General features: G+C 37.2%; 1 protein-coding gene across 1 annotated transcript in view; it reads left to right on the forward strand.

Moving 5' to 3' along the window:
* The window catches only part of DNAH7 (dynein axonemal heavy chain 7), a 246,606-nt gene that overhangs the window by 21,712 nt on the left and 198,633 nt on the right, over nt 1-26,261 (forward strand). The window contains exons 3-10 of the mRNA XM_082397280.1: nt 4,228-4,290; nt 7,121-7,229; nt 7,970-8,117; nt 13,405-13,492; nt 14,534-14,714; nt 16,765-16,840; nt 18,220-18,345; nt 23,496-23,615. Coding sequence (XP_082253406.1) covers nt 4,228-4,290; nt 7,121-7,229; nt 7,970-8,117; nt 13,405-13,492; nt 14,534-14,714; nt 16,765-16,840; nt 18,220-18,345; nt 23,496-23,615 — 911 coding nt within the window. The remainder of the gene's footprint in view (nt 1-4,227; nt 4,291-7,120; nt 7,230-7,969; nt 8,118-13,404; nt 13,493-14,533; nt 14,715-16,764; nt 16,841-18,219; nt 18,346-23,495; nt 23,616-26,261) is intronic.

Consider the following 26,261-nt stretch of genomic DNA (forward strand, 5'->3'; position numbering starts at 1 on the left):
TCTCAATAGATGCAGAAAAAGTTTTCGACAAAATCCAACACCCATTTATGATAAAAACTCTCCAGAAAGTAGGCATAGAGGGAACTTACCTCAACATAATAAAGGCCATATATGACAAACCCACAGCCAACATCATTCTCATTGGTAAAAAACTGAAACCATTTCCACTAAGATCAGGAACAAGACAAGGTTGCCCACGCTCACCGCTATTATTCAACATAGTTTTGGAAGTTTTAGCCACAGCAGTCAGAAAGGAAAAGAAATAAAAGGAATACAAATTGGAAAAGAAGATGTAAAACTGTCACTGTTTGCAGATGACATGATACCATACACAGATAATCCTAAAGATGCTACCAGAAAACTACTAGAGCTAATCAATGAATTTCGTAAAGTTGCAGGATACAAAATTAATGCACAGAAATCTCTTGCATTCCTATACACTAATGACGAAAAATATGAAAGAGAAATTAAGGAAACACTCCCATTTACCATTGCAACAAAAAGAATAAAATACCTAGGAATAAACCTACCTAAGGAGACAAAAGAACTGTATGCAGAAAACTATAAGATGCTGATGAAAGAAATTAAAGATGATACAAATAGATGGAGAGATATATACCATGTTCTTGGATTGGAAGAATCAACATTGTGAAAATGACTATACTACCCAAAACAAACTACAGATTCAATGCAATCCCTATCAAACTACCAATGGCATTTTTCACAGAACTAGAACAAAAAATTTCACAATTGGTATGGAAACACAAAAGATCCCGAATTGCCAAAGCAATCTTGAGAAAGAAAAATGGAGCTGGAGGAATCAGGCTCCCTGACTTCAGACTGTACTACAAAGCTACAGTAATCAAGGCAGTATGTACTGGCACAAAAACAGAAATATAGATCAATGGAACAGGATAGAAAGCCCAGAGATAAACCCACGCACATATGGTCACCTTATCTTTGACAATGGAGGCAAGAATATACAATGGAGAAAAGACAGCCTCTTCAGTAAGTGGTGCTGGGAGAACTGCACAGCTACATATAAAAGAATGAAATTAGAACACTTCCTAACACCATACACAAAAATAAACTCAAAATGGATTAAAGACCTAAATGTAAGGCCAGACACTATCAAACTCTTAGAGGAAAACATAGGCAGAACACTCTATGACATAAATCACAGCAAGATCCACCTCCTTTTTTGACCCACCTCCTAGAGAAATAGAAATAAAAGCAAAAATAAACAAATGGGACCTAATGAAACTTCAAAGCTTTTGCACAGCAAAGGAAACCATAAACAAGACGAAAAGACAACCCTCAGAAAGGGAGAAAATATTTGCAAACAAAGCAACTGACAAAGGATTAATCTCCAAAATATACAAGCAGCTCATGCAGCTCAATATCAAAAAAAAACAAACAACCCAATCCAAAAATGGGCAGAAGACCTAAATAGACATTTCTCCCAAGAAGATATACAGATTGCCAATAAACACATGAAAGGATGCTCAACATCACTAATCATTAGAGAAATGCAAATCAAAACTACAATGAGGTATTACCTCACACCAGTCAGAACGGCCATCATCAAAAAAATCTACAAACAATAAATGCTGGAGAGGGTGTGTAGAAAAGGGAACCCTCTTGCACTGTTGGTGGGAATGTAAATTGATACAGCCACTATGGAGAATGGTATGGAGGTTCCTTAAAAAACTAAAAATAGAACCACCATATGACCCAGCAATCCCACTACTGGGCATACACCCTGAGAAAACCATAATTCAAAAAGAGTCATGTACCACAGTGTTCATTGCAGCACTATTTACAATAGCCAGGACATGGAAGCAACCTAAGTGTCCATCGACAGATGAATGGATAAAGAAGATGTGGCACATATATACTATTGAATATTACTCAGCCATATAAAGTAACGAAATTGAGTTATTTGTAGTGAGGTGGATGGACCTAGAGTCTGTCATACAGAGTGAAGTAAGTCAGAAAGAGAAAAACAAATACCGTATGCTTACACATATATATGGAATCTCAAAAAAAAAAGGGGGGGGTTCTGAAGAACCTAGGGGAAGGAAGGAATAAAGATGCAGACGTAGAGAATGGACTTGAGGACATGGTGGAAGGGGGGAGGGTAAATTGAGCCGAAGTGAGAGAGTGGCATGGACATATATACACTACCAAATGTAAAATAGATAGCTAGTGCGAAGCAGCCGCATAGCTCAGGGAGATCAGCTCGGTGCTTTGTGACCACCTAGAGGGGTGGGATAGGAAGGGTGGGAGGGAGACGCAAGAGGGAGGGCATATGGGGATATATGTATACGTATAGCTGATTCACTTTGTTATACAGCAGAAACTAACACAACAATGTAAAGCAATTATACCTCAATAAAGATGTTAAAAAAAAAATTGACTGGAATGTATGCTTTGTACGGGTAGAGAGTACCTCATATAAAAAGTCATCATGTATACAGTAGGAACAAAAGTGGTATACTGCTCATCTCACAGAGTTGTAAAGAGAACTGAATGAGATAATTCATGTAAATTTCTTAAAACAGTACACAGCACACAATGTAATCAATATATATTCTAATCAATATAAAGATTGGCAAGATAATTTTTTTGTATTTTGTACTAAGTCTTCAAAATCTAGTACATATTTTACACTGAAACACATCTCACTTCATATGAGACACACTTCAAGTGGTCAGTAGCTACAGGTGGCTAATGGATGCTGTTTTGGACAATGTAGCTTAAAAAAATACAGGGTTAGCAGACATAAGAAGTAGCCATTCCCTTCAGGAGTAAGGGAGAGTGCTCAAGGAAGCAACTTGGAGGATCCATTTCTTCTCCAAAGCCTGGATTAAGACCCCTTGGAGAGGGAATGGCTGTGGCCCACCTGGATGGCAAAGACGTTTGCTGAGGTGTTGCAGGCTTAGGCTGGGAGGTGAGAAAACCATCTTGCTTGCGTGCTGAAGAGTTTGAAAGAAAGTCTCCCTCTATGATGTAAGGGAAACTTTCTGGGAAGCTGCCCTTAGGGATTTGACGCTGCTGGAGGGTGTCTGTCACTGGGCCAGCCACACACCACAGGCGGGGAAGGTTCCCACAGGCAAGGATGGCAGCCACACCATGGAAGCAACGACAAAAAGCCCTAGAACCAGGAAGAGAGTCCCTTCCTCTCACAGTGTTGCTTTGACACCCTTTATAATATTAATGCTGGCTGGCAAAGGAGAAATGTTATCGAGTCCTGCTCAATCACAAAGGGGAGCAAAAAGGGTAGACTTGGAGCTGAGAGGCAATAAGTTGACAATTGGCAAAAAGCACGATTTATAATCTGCTTTATAGATCGAAGTATTATTGTCAACAGTGCTTCCTCTTACCTAGGTGGAATTCCTACCATGGAATCATCCTCTACTCAAAGGAAGTATCAGCACTTTTCCCTGAAAGTTGCTGCTAAAAAGTATGTGTTACTTACAGTAACTTGAGGATGCGTTAACCTGAATACATTGTCACCTTAGGAAGTGGAGCATTCTGGTTGTCAATAGGACAGAAATGGTATTTTAGTGATAGAGAAGGGAGGTGGAGTACAGTAAGCCCTGGACACTCACTAGGTTCAGATTAAATTCCTAGGGGATGATGAAATGGAGAAAAGGCTTTGCACATTTTTAAAGCTTTCTGATGGGTGTTGTTGGATACCACTTTCCTTTCTTTCCTTGCTATGAAAAAGCAATTCTAAGACAAACATTGAGAATTTAAAAAGTAGTAGAGGGGCTTCCCTGGTGGCGCAGTGGTTAAGAATGCACCTGCCAATGCAGGAGACACGGGTTCAAGCCATGGTCTGGGAAGATCCCACCTGCCGCAGAGCAACTAAGCCCGTGAGCCACAACTACTGAGCCCACATGCCACAACTACTGAAGCTCGCGCGCCTAGAGCCCGTGCTTCGCAACAAGACAAGCCACCACAGTGAGAAGCCTGCGCACCACAAAGAAGAGTAGTCCCCGCTCACCGCAACTAGAGAAAGCCCGTGCACAGCAGCGAAGACCCAATGCAGCCAAAAATAAATAAATAAAATAAATAAAATTTTTTAAAAAAGTAGTAGAGTATGTCTTTAAATATTTTGAATACTAAGTGCTTTACTTTAGATCCTCTGTAAAATTTGGTTGAATGAATCAATTTTAACATTAACATAGTAAACTTTTTTTTTTTTTTTTTCAAATGCAGGATAAATCATCCAGCAAAGAAAAATCCAAGACACCAGTAAGAATTTTACCACAATTGTCTACGGTAATTTACCTATAGACTCTCGTTGGATTTTTAGCCTTTTAAAAATGTTTACTAGTTTCAAACTTGTAAATAAGTAACTGAATTTATGATTTTGAATTTTGTGCTCAATTTGACTATTTTCTGATTGGGAAATTCTGAGGTGCACATAAGAGGAAAAATAACTATCTTAATAAAGTAAGCGTAAGCTGTAATTTCCTAGTAGTGTGTATAGTATGTTTGAATATTCTGGATAAAAGTATTTCCAAGATTGTCTAGCAGAAAATATATCAGTGTTGGAATTAGGAGATGAAGATTTGGGTTACATCCTTGTCACTAATGGCCCTGCCATCTGAGGGAGTCAGTTACCTCTCCGAGCCTCAGTTTCTGAGTTTGAAAGTAAGAAGTGTTGATGATCTTTGAGATGCATCTTCTGGCACTGAAATGCTATTCCACAGAAGATTCTGCAGATCTTGCCATCCTTTTTTTTTTTAATTATTATTATTATGACTAAAAATTGTCATTGTCCTGTGGAAGAGGCAGTTAATACACATTTTCAGTTGACAAGTGCTGGGTAAGATATACTTGACTGTGATAAATTTTACCATTTAGTAGTTATATTGAATTTAATGCCATTGAGTTTTGCTCTTGTAACTGCTGGAAGTTGAGCTTAAGTGGAGGTTCAGTGCAAACACTTTGGTTTTTTTTAAATTGTGATAAAATATACATAACATACAATTGATCATTTTAACCATTTAAAATCTATAGTTCATAGACATTAAGTACATCCATATTGTTGTACAGCCATCACCACCATCCATCTTCAGAACTCTTCATCTTTCCAAACTGAAACTCTGTACCCATTAGACACTAATTCCCTGTTTCTGCCTCTTGTCAGTCCATGGCAACAAGCATTCTACTTTCTGTCTCTATGTATTTGACTACTATAAGTACCTCATAAGTGGAATCATACAGTATTTGTCTTTTTATGTCTGGCTTATTTCACTTAGCATAATGTTCTCAAGTTTCATCCAAAGCATTATTTTTTTGAAAGATATTTTAAAAGCTGAGAACAAACTATAATTTAAATGCAGGACATAATTTAAAATGGAGGACATTTTTCACTTAGAAAACTTGAGTTAATATTCTTTGATAAAGTAAATGAACATTTCAAAATATACATTTTAATTGAAAATTTTTTTAATGATACCAGATTCTATAGAATTGATCCATAGCACCTTTTCTGTGCTTCTGCAAAATCTATCTTAAATTTTCTAGCTTAAAAGACAAGATTTGAAATGGAATAGACATCTTCTGTTGAAAAATTTGACAAATTTTAAAAGAAAAAAATAAAAATTACCCTTAGTTTGTTGTCTTATTAGTATATAGGTTTAGGGATGTAAACTCAATTAAAATTTCCTGATTCAATATTCAGTGGCTGAGTTAAATAATAATCCTTTCCTGTCATTGGCATATAATAGTCTAAAATGCTTTTGTTGGCTGATTTAAACTTGGTTTTATGTTCATATTTGGCCATATCTTACATTTTCTCAGCATTCATTTTCTCAGTTTCATGTGTGTTAAGGGAGATGATATTTTTAAGAGATTTTAAAAAATCCATTGACCAAAGCCAACAAACAATTTTCATTTGAATAGTAAGGTTTGTACTTGGATAAAATTTTCCGGCGGTAGTTAAGCCCTAGAGTGATTTTCATTACAGACATTTATGCTTCTGGTGGTGATCCTTGTTGTTGAAATCAAGGGTGACCCAGTGCTGGTGGCTCCCAGCCCCTCTGAACTGGTGACCTGATTCTCACCCTTTGTGAACACCTTACTCATAGCCCACCCATGAATCTGAAATCCTTTATGGAGCAAGATGAGAGCGGAAGAATGGAAAGGCAGGCAGGGAAGGATGGAAAAGCATTGACTTATTAATTGTCTTAGCTTGTTTTCCTGTGAAAGAAGAGCCTGAAAAAAGGGCTTCTGTGCAAGTAGTTTATTTGAAAGTAGGAGTAAAGGACTGGGAAGGGTAAAACTATTCAATAAAAGCCAGTACAGGCATGGGCTATCAAGTTCACCCGAATGTGAGAGGAAGACACAGATTCAATTATCATTGTTTAAAAATACGTACATTCTACTTTAAAACCCACCCATCTGCGTTTCTTGAAGAGACATAGGTTCTAGCAACAGTGGGTCTGTGTTCTGTTATCGCAGTAACCGGCTCGAGCTAATTAGTTGTTGCCTTTTTAGGAGACGTAGGTTTTCTCCCATTGGCCGCAGTCCCCACCACCCCCTAACATTTCCCAGCACTGAAGCTGAGTGACAATTAGCTATCATCACTACCTTTCCTCCTTCTTTCATGATACCTGCCAGAACTGTGTAGGTATAAGAATTTATAACCCCTGCCTTAAACGATGGAATGAATTTGTGAGTTGCCAGGGTAATCTAGAGCTGCTGAAGCCATGAGAACAGGAAGATCCTTTGGAGCTGGAATGTAGAGGAACTCATTAGCATTGGAGTCCAGCACGGTGTGGCTCTAATTAAGATGGAAAGCTTAAAAAATCACTTGCCAATGTCTGTGGGTGAGTAAACTCTGTGGAATGAACACCTCAGTTAGGTAACAGGTGCCCACATCAAACCAGCAGCAGAGCGTTTGGTAATGTGTCCCGGATGTCACACACCGTGCCATTCACAGGCTTTAGTGAGATTTGCTATTGGGTATTTGTGCCTTCTTTACAGATGTCCTAATTTGTTTGAGAAAACGTCTGTGTTTATACATTCTTAGGCATTTCATGAAAAAAGTATTTTTTTTCTGACCTTGTTTTGTTAATGCTATCTAAATTTCATATTTCAGGTGAGTTCAAAGCCCCAGTGGCAGCAGGCAGCTCCATCGTTCCATTTGAGTGTAAAGCAGGGTGAAGGTATTCCAGAGCAGTTTAGTGTTAAAAATCAACAATCATATGGTAAGAACTCTAATATTCTATCTTAGACTTCAAGGACATTTTCTAGAGAAAAAAAATCACACAATATTTAGTTAATTAGAGCAATGAAATCGTAAACTGAAATATTTATGTAAAGTAGAAAAATTTATCCCAGTGTGTTCCCTAAGAAAATAATTGAATCCAGTTCTTAGTTATTTCAGGCTGTTGCAAATGCTATAAAAGCTGATATTTTAGGAATTGGGATGTTTATAATAAAACTTTGATTTATTGTATTCAGAATATGCCTCTGTATCAAAGACTAAAGTTTTTTCTAAGGGGGATTTTAATAAGTTGTAATCATTACTTCTAAATTATTTATATTAATATTTTTGACTTATCAGATTGATTGTATTGAATATTAACATTTTTTTCATCATGGTTCTTTAAATTTTCTGAAATAGTTTTATATTCTGTTTTTATAATAATTTTAATCTTCATTTTAAGAAGGTTCTATGCAAATATAATTGAAAATCTGAGTTTATTAACATTAATCAAAATATAAAATAAATTAATGAATATTCTTGAAATAAAGGTTTCTATTATGATGACATAAAATGAGAGTTAGTTTAACTTCCTCATAGTGAAAGAAAATATGGTTACTTAAGAACTTAAAGAATGTAGTTTTTTTCTTAAAACATGCTTCAGCATTTTATTCTAACCACTTAAATATTTTAGCTTACTTTTTAGATGACTAATTTATGCCTTTTTTAAAAAAATTCAAGCTGAATACATGGAACGCTTTGGAAAAAAGGGCAAGTTACTCGACCAGATTGATGATAGTCATGCTGGACCATCTACTTCCAAATCAAAGAGCAAATCTCCACATAAAGAACGAGAAAACTTTAGAAGCACTCTTGTTAATGTCATTATGTAAGTTCTATAAGCTAACCAGTGTTACCCTCGTTAGAGCCCCTGGGAACTTTTTAATCTAAAATTATAAGAATTCTGTGCCTCTCTAAGGACGCCTGAAAGCCTTGTTGGAATGAGGTCAGGGTATAAATAATGAAAGACTGAGCTTAACCCTAAAGGTGTCTCACTTTTAAATATCATGAGCTGAAAAAGTATGTTGATGAAAATGATCAATTAAAAAAAATCTATAATAGGGATAGGAGAGAGTTTTATTCAAGCCAAACTGAGGACTGTAATCTAGGAGATACAGGTTCAATAAGCACTTGACTTGTGTTCCTCCAGACTACAAAATGGGGGAGGCTTATAAAGACAAAAACTACAAGGTTACAGTTAGTTTCATGAGTTGTTTATCAAGAATTATAATTGGATCTGGCAAGAAGGAAGGATGCTTGTTAAGTAAGGATTGGTTGGGGTCCAAAATGGTTGCATAGTTACAAGGGGTTGTAGCTGGCAGCTGCTAGCAGATACTGTTTTGAGCATGGCTGGTGGTATCCTTGAATTTGATAACAGTTCAGAAAATTTAAGTTCTCAGTGATGCAGGAACATGTCTGAAACCACACCCACAATGGCCACCTGGTTCCATTTTAAATGCCTGAAACACAGTCACTCCATTTAGATTTTTAAATGCAATCTTTTCTTTAATGGTTAAAACAAATGTACAAGGCATGTTTGACGGGCCATAAGACAGGCTGTTCTAGTTAGCATGAAGTTCAAGCCAAATCATGTATAAGCCAGAAAGACTTCCCCATACCTCAATATATGAATATTTCTTCCATCAGGTGTCAATATTAATACTTGGTGTTGGTTGAGAGAGCAGAATGTCTGGGAATTCTGGTTGTAGGCATGCTGCCTGGTAGAAGATTTGGGGCGGTTTCTTTTTTCCCCATCTTGTCTGTTCAGGTGATGTGGTGACTTCCCTGGCATCGTGGGTCTCCTTGTGTATAAAAGGAAGGAACTGGGCTGAAACGATCACAGTGTGATCAGGGCAGGGCTTGCCCAGTCTGAAGTACAGATCTGTTTACGGAGGGCAATGTAGATGCAAGTCACCAGTTCCTCTTTGCCTGTTTTTTCACAGCTTGACGCTAGTTGTTCAGTAGCCCCTTTCTTTCATCATGACTCTCAACGCACACACACTGCCATTGGTGAACAGAATTTCATGACACATTACAGTAAGTCACTCACCCACAGAGCTCCATTTTACTGTCCCCATGTGACACCTTACTGGCTGGATAGGCACGTTGAGGGGAGGGCAGTGGTCACTGCGTGCCGACAAAGGGATGGCAGATATGTGGGCTCCTGTGCAGTTAGATTGTGGGCGTGTGCCTCTGCGAGAGTGGTTTGGAGTTTGCTTTTGCCAGGCACCACTAGACATTACCAGCTTGGCCCACTTACATCACTTTCTTCAATTAAGCCCTTTCAGAACACATGAACTGTAAAATCAACACTCTAAGCCGTGGGTGGGTAGGCCTCTGGTTACAAACTCATAGAAGCAATTTTTTCTCCTCCCAATGTCCTGGCCAAGACAAATGATCTTCTTGACACAACTTTCCTGTGCCTGTCATTTTTGGTCCTCCTCTGGTTGAGGATAGAGCCCATCTTGGGTTTCAGCTTCATACAGAGGTCTGGGTTTGAATTCTCCATTTAACTCCAGCAGAATCATCTCCTGACCCACGTGGGCATTAAAGTCCAAGGCTCCACCCCACAAGGGCAGCCGTAGCCTCGGGGGTTGGCTGTTACTCTGCCTTGTCATTCCATCTTTTTCCTCCTGAGTATTTCCTTTTTTTCTTGTGAGCTCAGCTATGCATTCAAAGGAACTTTGTGGCATATTATCCAGTATTTATAGAATGGTACTGGGAGGTTTTTCAGATTATCTTTGCTGCTGTGTTATAAGAAACAGAAGTCTCTTTTTAATCATTTTATGTCATTTTTAGTTATACCTTTAACAAACACTATATGGATGGACTTATTAAACTTCAATCTTTGAGTTTCTGGACTTCAGTAGCATGTTTAATCCCATTTGTAGTTATTGGTATTACATATTTCTTATTTTGTATTCCCAGTCTTATGGGGAAAGCATTCAGTCTTTCACATTTATGTAGGATGTTAGTTGTAGGTTTTTAAGATACTCTTTATTAGATTAATGAAGTTCCCTTCTTTTCCTAGTTTGTTGAGAGGTTTCGTCATGAGTGGGTGCTGGATTTCTGTCAGGTGCTTTTTCGATGTCCATTGAGATGATCATTTGATTTTTGTCCTTTTTAAATATGGCATATTACATTAAATGATCTTCATATGTTAAACCTTGCATTCCTCTCACTTAGTCATTATGTATATGTAATATACATAATTTTATGTATATACTGGATTTGTTAAAATTTTAAGGATTTTCAAATCTACGTTAATGAATGATTTGGGACTGTACTTTTCTTGTGATGTCTTTGTCTGGCTTTGGTATCGGGGTACTACTGGCCTCATAAAATGAGTTAAGTGTTTCCACCTCCTCTATTTTCCAAATGAATTTGTGTAGAATTGGTGTTGTTTCTTCCTTACTTGTTTGATAGAATTTATTAGTGAGACCATCTGGACCTGAACTTTTCATTGTGGAAAGATTATTACTTACTAATTCAATTAGTTTACTAGATATAGATCTCTTCATATTTTCTATTTCTTCTTGAGTCATGTTTGGTACTTTTTTACCTTTTAGGAATATGTTCTTTTCATTTAAGTTGTCTAATTTTTTTAAAAAATTTTATTTATTTATTTATTTATTTATTTATTTATTTATTTATTTATTTATTTATGGCTGTGTTGGGTCTTCGTTGCTGTGCACGGGCTTTCTCTAGTTGCGGCAAGTGGGGGCTACTCTTCGTTGCGGTGGCTCCTCTTGTTGCAGAGCATGGGCTCTAGGTACGCAGGCTTCAGTAGTTGTAGCACGTGGGCTCAGTAGTTGTGGCTCGCGGGCTCTGGAGCACAGGCTCAGTAGTTGTGGCACACGGGCTTAGTTGCTCTGCGGCATGAGTGATCTTCCCAGACCAGGGCTCTAACCCGTGTCCCCTGCACTGGCAGGTGGATTCTTAACCACTGTACCACCAGGGAAGTCCCCTGAGTTGTCTAATTTGCTGGCATAAAGTTGCTCAGATAATTTCCTTGCTGTCAGCCTTCCTATACATTTCCTCCCCTGGTACCTGTTGATTGCAAGACGAGAGCCTTTTCTAGGGATCTCCTAGGCAGATTGGTTTCCTTCCTGCATGAGTTACGGTCTGTGGTGTTCTCAGTTGTTTCATCTGTTCTCTGTCTTCTTTTCATGTTCCAAAAATTTGTTGAAGTATCTACTCAGCTGATGACCCTCTAGTTGCTTTACAATCCTGGGTTAAAATTACTACCATTTTCACAGGAAAACTTGAAAAAAAGGATGTTTATGTCACCATCTTGAACCAAAAATCTCTATTGATAAAGAGAAAAAATATCAATATAGTTCTTTCAGTTTTGAGAAGTAAAGTACATCATATTTTCTCTTTAACAGGTAAAGTGTCTCCAGTATTGATTGATTTATTTCTGAATGGAATGTTGCTTTGATGGAAAGAGCATGGCAGTTTAGAAGCACATATGGATGGGCAAATCCTTGTTTTTGTATTTAATTAACAATGTGATGAAGGGGAAGTTATTTAATCTCTCTGACATTGTTTCTTCATCTGTGCAGTGGGGATAATTATGTCATTGTCTCCTGTAACAATAGGTGTGAGGATTAGAGAAAGCTTCTATTATTGTTCCTAGCAGCAGAATCTTTGCCTGCGGCCACAGAACGATAAAATTATAGAGTTTTAGAGCTGAAAGGATCTTCATTCTGACTGCAAGAACTTCTGCAGCCTCTCCCATAGCCCCTAACCTCCTTCCTCTTCACCTCTCCTGACCTTGCTGCATCCTTCTGTGTCCACATTACTCACACAGAGGATGAAGTTTGAGCGTCAGGATTCAGCAAAGTAGATAGGATAGGCATTTCTGCCATTAAAAAACAAAAAAAAAACAACCCATTTATTAAGGTCATAAACTTTATAGTGGCAGATCTGAACCCAGATGTCCTGATTCCTGAAGTACGTTACTGTCATTAGTACCTTTTTACTATACAAACACCAAAATAACGAGATGATTACTTTTGCAGTTAAAATAACCCTTCTCTTTCCAGCCACAGAATACCCTGAAGATCTTCTACCACTCCTCTCATATGCTTATTCCTCAGTTGATAAATGTTTATTGAGCACCTACTATGTACTGAATTAAACTGAGATATTACCTAAGACATTCCTGAGACATTGCCTTGCCTCTCTTCTCTGGTCCATTTAGTTGAAAAAAATAAGTCTAAAGTTCACAAGATAGTGGATTCCTAGATTTGCAAAAAACTAAGTCAGAAGATCCATTCTGGGTACCTACTTTGGTATGATATCTCAGACAGATATTCAGTAAACCTCCAGTCTCCACTCACTGGACAGTTAGTGGTAAGAAGTATTTTATTACACAGCATCACTAACCTGTATCCATCCCCGATGAAGTTGGGACCTGGAGCATGATACTTTCAATGATAAAGAGGTTAAAGGTATCACAGAACAACTTATTTTCCTGAAGATGTGAACTTTTCACACATTGGAGCCCCAGAGGAAGTCACAAAATGTGGCTCATATCTGATATAGGTTTTGAATTGAATTATACCTAGAAACATTATAGTATTATATGAACAGTTAGCCAATAATAAAAACATAGGAGCATATGAGCTTCTATGTCACTTGTTGCTAACTTCTAATATGTGTTCCTAGAAATCTGAGAAATGGTCTTTTGAAGAATATATCTGTGTCTTTGGCAGAACTACATTTAGAGTCTTTTCCATCGGTGCTCTTCTAAACATCGTATTTATAAATAACCGTACATGTTTTAGGAATAATGCAAGAACATTCCTATAAAAGTTCAGAGAAGAGAGATGATTTTGGAGCAATGAGCAAGAATGAATAAAGCCTATCAAAGAGGATGTGGCCTCTGAATTAGATCTTTCAAATCACTTCCAATATAACTGTCTCTCTGAATAAAGAGAAGGTATTCTGGGAGGAATACGGTACCAAATAAATATGTTTACTCTTTTAAAAATGTTCCACAATGCCTTCTTTCCTTATTTTATAGAAGACAGTCTGACAGATAAATCTATTGATTTATGTTCTAACTGCCATTTATATACATTTGAATAGTGTGTTTATCATTTTCTTAGGCAACAAGATGCTGTCTTAGACTCAGCTACTCCGGATGAAAGCACATTGCCAAAACTAACCACTTCTGCAATAGAGAAAGACATCTTGGTAACAAGCTATTTCTTTTGTCAGTATAATTGAAAGTAAAGGAAGCACTTGAAGGTGATTTTGTGCCTTTGAGTTTATTCTGTGCTCCTTCCTGTGCAAATACATGGATGTAGGAGTAAAGATGAAGTTCCATAAAATTGCTCTATTGGATTAACGGAGGAAATCATTCTTCCTCTCGTTTCCTAAGACCACAGTCAGAGAATCTCAAGTCTCCCTCCTCCCTATGTTAAAGCTAGCCTCAGTCATGTATAGCTTTTACATGTCTTTATCCTATGAGAAATTATTTTAATTACATAGTGTACACTTCACAAAGCATATTAACTTACTTTAGAAAAAAGTAATTCTTCAAGGATTTCAAATATAGAATTTTTTAAAAGTAAATATCGAAGACTTTAATATTGCTAATTTGAAAGTATTTTGATGTTTAAATTTTTTTCTGTTAAGTGACATGTAAAAACTTGCGAAAATATATTGACATTAAATGTCCATTGTTAGAGAAATACTGTCATGTCTTAAAATGAATTTTTTGTGCACACATTTAACAACATCTGTAAAATTATGGAATGGAATATTAATAGGCCAATTGGAAATTTTGTAAATCCTGTTGGATAATATTTCTGAGATTAATGAATAGGGGCACTGATTCACTTACAGCTTTTAAGATCTACTTCTGATTATCAATAACACAAGGACAAAAACTAACATACTAAATTTTCACACATTTATAGAACACTAAATTCTACCTCCACATATATGAGTTCTGTTTAGTACATCATATATTTAGTAATGTAACTTCAAGTTTTAGAGTGTAGTTATGAATTAAGGTAAGAGTTTTAATTTTCATGAAATAAAAGTTGTTTTTTTTTTTAATTTAGGAGAACTCAAATAATGCCAATATGAATTGCAGAAAATAATTTTTTATGATTTGTAAATACTTTGTTCTACTAAAACTTTAATTTTGCTCAGTGGTTTTATTTTTGATAAATACTTCTTTTATTATAGTATTAAACCCATCTCCATTTCTCATTATCTTTTCTGTAGAGATATTACTATTATATCCACCATGGAATTGATACGGACCACGTAGCCCCAATGGAAGATTCTTGGCTGGAGCATGTATTGAATTTAGTCCCCCAACATCTGAAAGTCCTCACTAACAGCATACTTGCATTATCTGATGAAATGAGAGAAGATTATCTTCTTAGTGTGAAAAAATCCATAGGTAAATCAGTATTTCTCTTTCTAATTTGAATGCGTCTTATTAAAGATAAATTTTAAAAAATGTAAAGTTAACACCTATCTTTGAAACTATTATATTTATTAGGCTGTTTCTTGTATTGTGGTTACATTGCTTAAGATCTCAGGCAAATTTCATTAATAAAATATAGCAAAAATTTTTAAAAACCGTCTTTCTACGGTTGAGGGGATATATCCCCTCAACAAAGGACATAACTGAAACAAATTTTAAAATGTTAATTAATTAATATTAATATTACTGATATCATAAACTAGAGTGTGATTAATTACAAAACTACTGCTATGGACCAGGGGTTGGCAAACTACGGCTCATAGGCTCAATCTGGCCCACTGCCTGTTTTTGTGAATAAAGTTTTATTAAACACAGACACACATTCATTTGCATATTATCTATAGCTGCTTTTTTAAAAAAAATTATTTATTTTTATTTATTTATTTATGGCTGTGCTGGGTCTTCGTTTCTGTGCGAGGGCTTTCTCTAGTTGCGGCAAGTGGGGGCCACTCTTCATCGCGGTGCGCGGGCCTCTCACTATCGCAGCCTCTCTTGTTGCGGAGCACAGGCTCCAGACGTGCAGGCTCAGTAATTGTGGCTCATGGGCCTAGTTGCTCTGTGGCATGTGGGATCTTCCCAGACCGGGGCTCGAACCCGTGTCCCCTGCATTGGCAGGCAGATTCTCAACCACTGCGCCACCAGGGAAGCCCCTCTATAGCTGCTTTTGCACCATAAGAGATTGTTGAGTAGTTGTGATAGAGACCTTGTTGCTCACAGAGTTGAAAATACTTGCAGTCTGGCCCTTTACATGAAAGTTTGCTGACTCGTGGTATAGACCAATAGACTCTAAGACTGACATTATCAGAGCCATTTAAAGAGTACTCATTTCCCGACCCATCTGAATTAAAATCTCTGGAGGCAGTCTTTCAAATCTGTGCTTTTAAAAAAGGTTCTCCGATTGGTTGTGATAGTAAGCCTGGTATAATTGATGCTATATCAAAGTTGGAGAAATCATACTGCTTTGAAATGGTTGCGGGACCCTTCAGGGAGGAGGGCATTCACTGCATTGAAGACTCCTATTGAGTGTTTTGATCATGTAAAGAGCCATATCCTTGCCCCCGAAGAGTTCATAGTGTAATGAGGGCCATGGACAAATCACTAAATTATAAAGCAAAGTAGCAAGTACAATGAGGAGAGAAATCGAGAACATGGTCTAAGGGAGAAGAAGTCACGCCTGACTTGTTAGGAAGGACTCTGTGGCACCTGAACTGAGTTGTGAAGGATGAACATTACATACTAGGAAACATGCATGGCCTAGGAAATGGTGGGAATGATGGCAGACAAGAGTGAAAGGCTCTTCCGACCTTGCAAGCAGCTCTGATGGCCAAAGAAGAGGGTGCATTTTGGGAAGGGGATAGAATATTAAGGGCCTTACATGCTTTCTTTTAAGCATTTGAAGGTAAAGGAGAGTCACTGAAGGATTTTAGGCAGAGGGATAAAAACATATTTGCATTTTAGAAAGAGCATTTTCAAAGAAAAGCAAGAAAGTTAGAATTAACTGAATTAAAGACTGCAGAGGCAGAAGTAGCTCACTTTACTGATTTCATAACAAGGTAGTTCTATGCTCTTAAGCAGTTTAAAAGAGAACAACAAAGCAATATGTATCTTTCCTCAGTGAAGGGAAACTACTGCTACTCTGTATTGTTGACCTTCAATTCAACAAGAACACTTTTGGTGGAAGAGCTAAAAAGGAAAATATATCAATAATATTAAGAGCAATGATTTTCGAATGAAAGAACAGGAACATTGTTAAGAAAGAGTGTATATATATTCTCAAAGACACAGACATCATAGATTTTCTCATAAAAATTTTAAAATTTTCTTGTGTTTATAAATGCACAAATCGCTCATTATTTAAAAAAACTTAACGTAAACAATTTTAAAGGAATTAGTTTTACAATTGCTTGGGAAATACTATAATTACTATAAGGTTGTTGATCAGAACTTTTCAATTTTCTTTTAGTTGATTTTGTTTTAAAAGATCCTAGAGAAAAGGAAGATGACAAAAAGGTAGAAGAACTTCCACCCCATCGTGCTGAGTAAGCAATCAAGTTTCGCTAAGAATATTGATTTTTTGCAGTCATTTTTCTGTATGTGGATATAGTTATACACTGGTTATATTTTCTCATATATGTTTATAATTTGTGTACTGCATATATACAACTGATCATACTATCTTTATTTATGTATTTAAGCCCTAACATGTTATGTTTACAAATTGATGGATAGATGGGTAGGCAAACACACACTGACAGATGGATGCCTACGTGGTTAAAACATAAGTGCTCTGGTGAAAGACGTTGATACAGAGCTTTTTATCTCCACAGCTCCAAGCACAGCTTTAGATGTAATAGGGACATGAAAGCTTGATGGCAATTTGAATGCCCCAAAACACACTGGGAATGCTGCAGAAAATATGCAAACACAGAATATATTACGTGGATTAAAATATAGAACACATATGGGAAAATCCACGTGCTATATATTTTCCCTAAAATAACATTTAGGAATACATCACTTAAATAGTTTGAAGAATAGAACTTATATGATTAAGTAACCACTTCAGTTTTACTTTGTTTCTTTTGTATCATTTAAAAGTGCCCCAAATTGTTTCTTTTAACAACTAAAAAGAAAAAGTCAATGTATCTTCTATGGAGAACAGCTTTTCTCCCAGGGATAAACAAAAACTATCCTTTGTAATTGTAAAGGTGATATGACCACAAAGGAAAAACTGAATTAACTTTACTATATATTAAAACAAGACTAAGTGTTTAAAATCAATGAGAGTAAAAAAAATTTACAGGCATAAAATGTAAATGTTTAAATATACTCTGAAAGATGAAGATGGCACATCTTTAGTATGTAAAAGATGATTCGTCAAGTCGGAGGAGTTACAGAATAAATAACTTTAAATAGAATGTTAGTGTTTATGATTTTGTAAGTGACCTTTACACAGTCAGAGGTGAAGTTCAAGAAGATTTCCAGGCTGGAGTATATTCTTAAAATGTTTTAAAAACAATAGGGACATAAAATGTTTAAATGTTTCCTTAAAAAAAAAATCTTTTAAGATATATATAAAACGTAGCTGGCTACTCTTCCTGTTTGATCACTATTAGTTATTTGTGGACTCCATCACATCAAGCATTTAGAGAAAAACAATTGCCTATGTGATAAAAATTCAAATCTAATTTTATCTGCGTTAGTTAAAAATTATACTAAACCACAAAGAGTATGACTTTTATATACTTTAAAACATAATTACATGTTTTGTTATTACCATGAGGGATAAATCCTATTTTTAATTCAAATTAAACTCAAAAAATTACTACTCAAATAAAATTATTACTCAAAAAGTACTTTGACTATTATGAGACTTTCTGATTTTTAAAGAAGATGACTATTTTCTCTTTGCTTTCAGAATGGAAATTCTTCCAAAACCTTGGAGGAAATCTTTTTTAGCTGCAAGCAGTTATATTAGGGATCACTTGAACGCAATGAACCCTACAATGTTGGCGGTGCTAGATTTGTGGCACAGTACTTTTAAGTAAGTATTTCTGGACTTACTGAGGTTTTTTCTGTTGTTGTTGTTTGTTTTGTTTAAGAGAGATGAAAATTATTACATCTTAATTATTTCTTTTACTATCTTAACTATAAATTTTAAAAATAATTACAAATCTGACCTAAGTAAGCATGGTTTTAAATAACATAGAAGTGTATAGGGTAAAAGTGAGCATCGCCATTATGTCTTATCTAGCTCTCCCTTCCCCACCCCCACCAGGTTACCATATATACTTTAAGGGGAAATCACAGTTAAGGGGCTGAATCGCCGTGCCTCGTTTTAAATCCCACAGAACATTAGCTGCTACAGTCATCTATATTGTTTAGAAACCGAGGTAACGCTGCCCATGTGATTAGCATGAGGTGAAGTTTCTGGGCGACTCTTGGGGATCATGCATCTCCTTGTGGGCGTCATCATGGTGCGAAAGGTGCAGAGCTGGATGTGAAGGCTGGTGGGCGCTATGGAGTTACAGACCTTGGCCCTAGGGCTGAGGACAGTTTACCTCGCAGTTTAGAAGCTCCGGCTTCATATTCTGTCCCTTGTGCCGCCCCTTCCAAGACACTGAGGGGGCATCCTAGCAACAGGTACACGTGGACATACCTATTTCTAAAATATGCAGAAGTAATACAGATTTATATCATTTTTCTTAAAGGAGCCCTCTCAAACCTGAATGGGTCCCTGTCTCGTGATAGAGGACATGGCAACCTGGCCTCCAAGGTGGTCCCATGAGCCTTTCCTCACCCTCCCAGCCAAAGCCCCAGTTTCCATGCAATCTGTTCTCCAGGGTCTCCTGGTTCTTAATTGCAGGTATTGTCCCGAGGACACAATAATGAGCACATTTTCTCGCCTCCTGCAGACCAGCAAAGGGAAAGCTAAGAGCTTTGGGTGCACAGCTGTTGTCTCTGCTCTGGAAAGCACCCCTGCACATACACTAGGGGGGCCTCACCGACCAACTTCTCTGCGCTCCTTCCGAAGTTGGGATCCTTAGTGCCCAGGAACACCTAACCCTAACCCTGCTTCCGGGCCTGCTCCAGGAAGCCAAGCCATCCAGAATCGCCCCAGCTCTGCCACCCTCCCATCAGAGGCTCTGCAGTTCCCGCCTGTGAGATGAGTGTGGGTTTGTGGTGTCTAAGGCCCCTCCCCTCCCTCACTCCATCTCTTCCTTCCTTTTTTAAACAAATTTTAATGTAATTTCTTTCCACACATACATATGTAATTAATATGACTACACAAATGTGATCATATACACTTTTTAAGTGCAGCCCTTTTTTCTTTACTTTGCCTGACTCCCACCAGCCTGGCCTTTCTTTTCCTCATACGTGCCTTTCTTTCTACCAACCCAGCCAAAGACATGATAACCATTAGTGGGGCATCTTCCCATATTTTTCTTTGTGCTCATGCAGCCAAATATATATGTATATCCACATACGTGTATCTACACACATAGCATAAAACTGGCTTTTGTCAGTGAGACTGTTTACTCCTAGAAAGCACATCCTTTCAACTTTGCATTGTATAATGTGGATTTCTTTGTCTTCTTGAATTTATCTTATAGGAAGAGGCCATCTCCCTGCCCCATGCTTTTCTCATTTCGTTTCTTTTGGGTATTGAGACTCAAATATTTCTCCCTGACAAGGCCCATGATCTAATTTTGTCTGCAGTGATGAGATCATACAATACAGTATATCACTTTCACAAAGGATGTTTACATGCAGTAGTACATTTCATTTTCAAAACACCACCACAGTGTTTATTTTATTTTTTTAATATCCGTTCATACATGGAACTGCTAGAACACACTGGGCTGGATGCTGGGGGATGAGCACCACTGCCTAATATTGTTCATTAAGGGCTAGACTTTGTCTATTGTACAATGTCAGGAGGCAAGAGACAAGAAGATGAAAGGAGGAAGGGGAAGAAGAAAAAGTAACAAAGCCGAGATAAGAAAACAGTAAATAGTAGATATGTCCAAAATTAGTGTCCAGGGCTGTGGTGGCAGAGGTGTTAGTTGCAGCAGCTGAAGCAAACCTCAGAGCTTCCAGGGTAAAGACAAATGAGAAAGAAGCTTTGCAGTCTGTGGGTGGGGAAGAGAGCCCCACCAACTCCTATGTTGCCTTTGCCGGTCTAAGTTGTTTTTACCCTCTGTGTGAATATTAAGAGTGGGATGGGCAGACCCAAGTGCTGCCCCTCTGAGGAGAAGCCAGCATTGAACACACAGGGCATCCTTACTCTGGGTTAACAGTCATTTGCCCTGAATCTCAGCAGGTCTTGAAGGTACAGGATGTCTCTGTGTATGGCTGTGGGTTGGGGGATGGTGATACGAAAAAATCATCTGAATGACTCTGAAATGCATGAATAGGCGCACCTCTATGAATGGGGGTGCTCTCTAGATGGAAATGTGCAAATTCATGTCATTCAGTATTTATGCTTCCAGAACCCACTTAATAATGTCAGAGATGGCATTTATAATGCAGTCAAAAACCTACATAGCACACAGGTATATTTGCTTGAAAAATGGTGTATGTTGGGGACACATGTATATACAGTGTATATATGAGTATAGAAATTATCATAGGATATAAATTACAGTATAAATAGGAGGATGTCTAAGAAAATAAGATAAAGAACAACTTTTGAAATTCATGATTTGATCAAGGCGAGTCCAAGAAAATACTTCTAGAACACTGTGGATTCATTTACTGTACAGTACTCAGAGAGGATACAACTTAATCAATCTTAAACATATTAAAAAGATGCTTAACTCATAATAAGAAAAATGCAAAGAGATTGAAATAAAAACTACACTGAGATATCATTCTATTTCCTATGGAATTGACAAAATTCCAAAATATTGACATCATGCTTTGTTAGTGAAGGTTGGAGAAATGGGCACCCTTTTGAAGGGAATCCAGTCATATCTATCAAAATTACAAATTCATTTACACTTGAATCCAGCAATCTCACTCCTGGGAAATTAGTCTAGAGATACACATGAAAATATAGGAAGTGATAGAGATTCAGGGTTCTTTATTGTGCCATTTGTTAAGAGGATTAGCCTGGAAACAACCAAGTAACCATTGATAGTGGACTGGTTCAATGAGTGATGGTACAGTCACACAATGGAATATTATTACACAGCTATGAAATATGAATGAGAACAGTATCAACGTGTAATATGGAATGGTCTCCAGGATGTATTAGTAAGTGAAGGAAGCGAGTGCAGAGCACTGCCTAGAGTGTGCTACTTTGAATGTAATGAAGGAGAGCAGGAGAGCTGGGAAGAGCAGAACTTGTTTCTAAATTCATGGATCAAGCAAGAAATGTAGGCACTTGGAGTGGTAGTTAAGGGGCAACTTGGGCCCCGTGAGAAGTGAGATTAGCTTTGAGAACCAGAGATCAAAATCAGAGACTGACTTGGTGTTGAGTCCAGAGTGTTGGGCCAGGACTGTTGAAGTCCCTCCGCCTGAAATCAGTGATGGATCCAAAGATCAAGGTGGGTTTCAGACTATGGTGAGCATCAAGTGGCAGGTGGGAGGGATCCATGACTGACAGCTGAGTCTCCCGGAATTGACGTCCGCTTGCATGCGGCAGGTAAGGGATAGGAAGAGTTAAGAGAAGAACCTGAGGTTCACAGTCTGGGTGATTTGGGGCTGTTATTTGGTTGAGTCATCTTTTTCCTGACTCTTCCTGTAGTCTTTAACTAGTGGTTAAAACTGTTTTTCTACTGCCAGATTATTGTAGGAATCGTCCTGAGAAAGTAGGACCAGTGTCTGGTGGTATTTTTCCCATCTTCTTAACCATTCAGCCTATGGACCAAACAGGGAATGTTATAAGCAGAGATTTCATGAGAAAGTTCTGTAAAACTTCTATAAAGGCCCATCAATCTCAAAACATGAAAAATGGGTGGCCTGTGCTTAGAATTGTCTCTAAATCAAACACTGAGGAAGTGCAGGGAAAACTGGTCTGGTTGCTGAGTGGCAAAGTGAATTCTAGGTGCTCGTGCCCTAGCAACTGCTCTCATTCAGTGCTGCTTCACACGGCATGCACCTGTACCCTGATTTATAGCTACAGCTTTAAGACATAAAGTCATGTTGAAAATGTTGACCAAGAAGCATAAAGAGAGCAGATTATGTTTCGTATGTGCTGTCATGCTACATTTTAAAAGTATTTCATTTAAAACATTGCTTTATACTGCTCAGTTGCCCAGGATAACTCATTACCAAAGATTCTCCAGCAATGGTTATACCTACTTTGTGCCTGATGTATCACCGATGTCATGTACTAACCTCATGGTAACCTAAGAGATGGACTTTTGCTTGTGAAAGGAATATAAATAGATGTGAAATGTGTTTTGTTTACTAACCAGTATTTTACATTGATTTTTAAGTAAAAATTAAATGTGATGTTTTTAATAGTGTTTCCTATCTTTCAGATAACATAGAAATCATTTAATCATGTGGAAATTAAATAGCAGTTTCTCTAATAGGGAAGTAATCTGTAGCTAAATTGAGGTGACTAATACAATGGTACTAATAGGTAGCATTGTTCTTTCACTTTAATCTGCCAGAGAAACTTCTTAACTGACTAAAGCATGTATATAACAAAGATCATAGTGTTGTAGTCAGAATTGAAAACTCTTGGCTGGAGTAAGCACTGTGTTTTCTGAAAAAATCAAAACCAGACAGGTTCAAAAGATTTTTATACAGTCTTAATTAGGTGTGAGAACTCCCTCACTTCACGGCTCTCCAATATCCAGGGTTGCTCTCTTTTCAGAAAGGGTGGAATTTTTGTTTTAGGAGGAGTGGACCCTGTAAGTTTTGAGCCCTGCCTCTTTTCCTGTTTTAATTGTTCCAGTTTGAAAGCAAAAATCAGTCTAACCTATCCATCAAATTTCAGTTATTATGTCCTTCTTCTACTACACAGCACAGTTTCATAATATCAGATTGTGTTCCTGCTGAATTTAATTATATTAATTATTTTTTAAATTAAAATATGTTCTTGAATATTTTTATGGAACACAAATTTTAGAGATAAAACCTAGGAATATCATTTTTTGAGAAGGGATCAATTAGCAAAATGTTAAATTAAAAAAAAACCCTCATACTTAAATCACTGTTCATTTTCATCTCTTGCAGAAAGTTACGTTTAGTTGATGTAGAAGAATTTCACAATTGCCAGGATGCATTAGAGCTGTCGACTTTTCAGAGCATTGTCATGAAACACATGGAATCTGCCAAAGAGACTCTACTTAAAATGTAAAGTTTTGAAGTTTCATGTATGAAAACATAAATTTAAAAATGTGATTAGTGGGCTACTGCAGTTTAACTGCTTTTAGAAAATCTCATTTTAAAAAGTTTGTAATCATTTCCGTTTGAGAGTTAAATATGATATCTTTAACTGCCTTGCTCTGTGATGTCTATCCAGATGTTCTACACAGCATAGATTGTACAGAAACTAAAATGATGATAATTGATACTTTTTCTCAACGTCTGATTTCTACCCTCTGCTCTGAGAGTAGGGGTGGATAACATGGGGGAATAATCATCAACTAATCGTTCACCAGAGATTTATTTGAATCTACTGGTAATACATGCAAGGTAATGTGCCTGTTACATTTTGGTTTTGGATGGAGGATGCAGAAGAGTTTAAAGAATGCTTAGGTGGGGAAAATATATTCTTTAAAGGAGTTTATAGTCGTATTGGGAAGTTAGACTTAATTAAACATCATCTTGGATTGGCCCTTCAAATTGGGATAGTCACATGTGATAATTATCGATACTGGTGCCAGATAATACGTTCTGAAACAATACAGTAAAATTGTCTTTGTCATGGGCCATTAAGTTATTATAAATGGGACATTAATATTAGATCAAATTTAAGATTACAGAGGACATGAAACTCCAGCATGGCCTCATGATTTCCAAAAGGTACTTAGAAGTGTATCTTGACAGTTTAAGACTGAATCTTCCCTTTATATTTTTTCTTCTCTAATACGTTAGAATCAAATTCTTTGTCTGGCATTACTTGAAAGAACTTTAGACTTCTATTTAGTATTAGTATTTAGTTCACATAAAAAAAAATAGAGGAGAGGTGCAGAATGAAAGTGCATAATTAATTGCAGAGGAGAATATGACCCCATAAGTACAGAATAAGAGTAAATTATCTTGATCTATAACTTCAGGGTTCTACCCCAGGAATACATTCCCACTGCAAATTTTAGTAGACTGGGTGTGTCAAAGTACAGAGTAGAGGATAAACCTTTATTGAATGATTTTGCTGAGAGATGTAGATTGATTAACTGTATCTCTTGATGCCTCCTGATTGATTCTAAGGGAAGAACCCTCTGACCATACTTTACATAGTGAGCCAGAATGTGTTTATCATGGCTAAAAGGCAGAACATGAGCTCACCGAAGTGGAGAAACAATTAGTAAATGATTAATTATGACATCTATGCCAAACCCTAATGTCTTCTCTTAGTCCTTACCCTCCGCTTCCACTCAGCAATTGCTGTGGTTTATCACCACCGCCTTCTGTAAGTCTCTGTTCTGTGTCCCTGTGCCCATTTCTTTTTTGATCTCTTTTTCTGGCTTTACTTAATCTTACTATCTTTTCTAAGGGTAGGGGCTCTCCAGGTGTTTGCTTTTGTTTTTCTTCTCTATATTCTCGACAGTTTCATGATTTCGTCTGTCTTAGCTGTCTCAAGATGTTATGTTTTCTGAGCTCTGTGCCCTTCTTATAAATTTTCTACTGTATATCTCCAGTGGAATGCCACGTCAGCACCTGATTCTCAGCATTTCCGTAACAGTACTCATTCTTTCTTCCAAGCCTGCCATTCTTCCTCCTCTGGACCATTCCCAGGCCAAGTTGAAAACTTTTCGACTTTTTCTGTCTCTTTTGCTCATCATGTACCTCCTCACCATCCCCAGCCTGCCCCCAGCCATCTTCAGTGTATTGCTAACTGTTCTTGTTGAGATATATTTCACTGATCATAAAATTCACCACTTTAATGTGTATAATTCAGTGGTTTATAATGTATTCACAAGATTATGCAGTGGTCATCACTAATTCCATCACCCTCAAATGAAAACCTGTATCTGTTAACAGTCACTCCCATTCCACCCTGACAAGCCCCTAGCAACCACTGACGTACTTCCTGTCCCTGTATATTTCCCTACTCTGGACAGTTCATCTAAGTGGAATGATACCATATTTATGTCTGACTTCGTACACTAAGCATAATTTTCAAGGTTCATCCATGTTATAGCATGTATCAATACTTTATTTCTTCTCATGGCCAAATAATAATCCATTGCAGAATATATTAATACCACATTTTGCTAATCTATTCATCAGTGTGGGTTGTTTCTACTTTTTGGCTATTATGGATAATGCTTCCATGAGCATTTGTTTTGCATAAACATTTGTTTTCAGTTCTCTTCGTTGTATACCTAGGAGTGGAATTGCTGGGTTAAATGACAACTATATTTAACTTTTTGAGGAACTGCCATGATGTTTTCCAAAGGGTTTGTAAGATTTTACATCCCTAACAACAATGTATTCCTACCATTCAATTTCTCTACATCCTTGCCAGTGTTTGTTATTATCCTTCTTTTTAATTATAGCCATCCTAGTGGATGTGAAGTGCTATCTCATTGTGATTTTGATTTGCATTTCCCCAGTGACTAATGATGTTGAGTTTTTTTCACGTCTATTGTCCATTTATTTATCTTTTTGGATAAATATCCAAGTCATTGCTCATTTTGTATTCAGTTATGTCTTTTTATTTTTGAGTTGTAAGAGTTCTTTATACAGTCATCCCTTAGTATCCATGGGGGACTGATTCCAAGAAACACCCCCTCCCCCACAGCAGATACCAAAATCCACAGATGCTCAAGTCCC

This window comes from Balaenoptera borealis (genome assembly GCF_965194805.1).
Source record: "Balaenoptera borealis genome assembly, chromosome: 6".
Classification (NCBI taxonomy): Eukaryota; Metazoa; Chordata; class Mammalia; order Artiodactyla; family Balaenopteridae; genus Balaenoptera; species Balaenoptera borealis.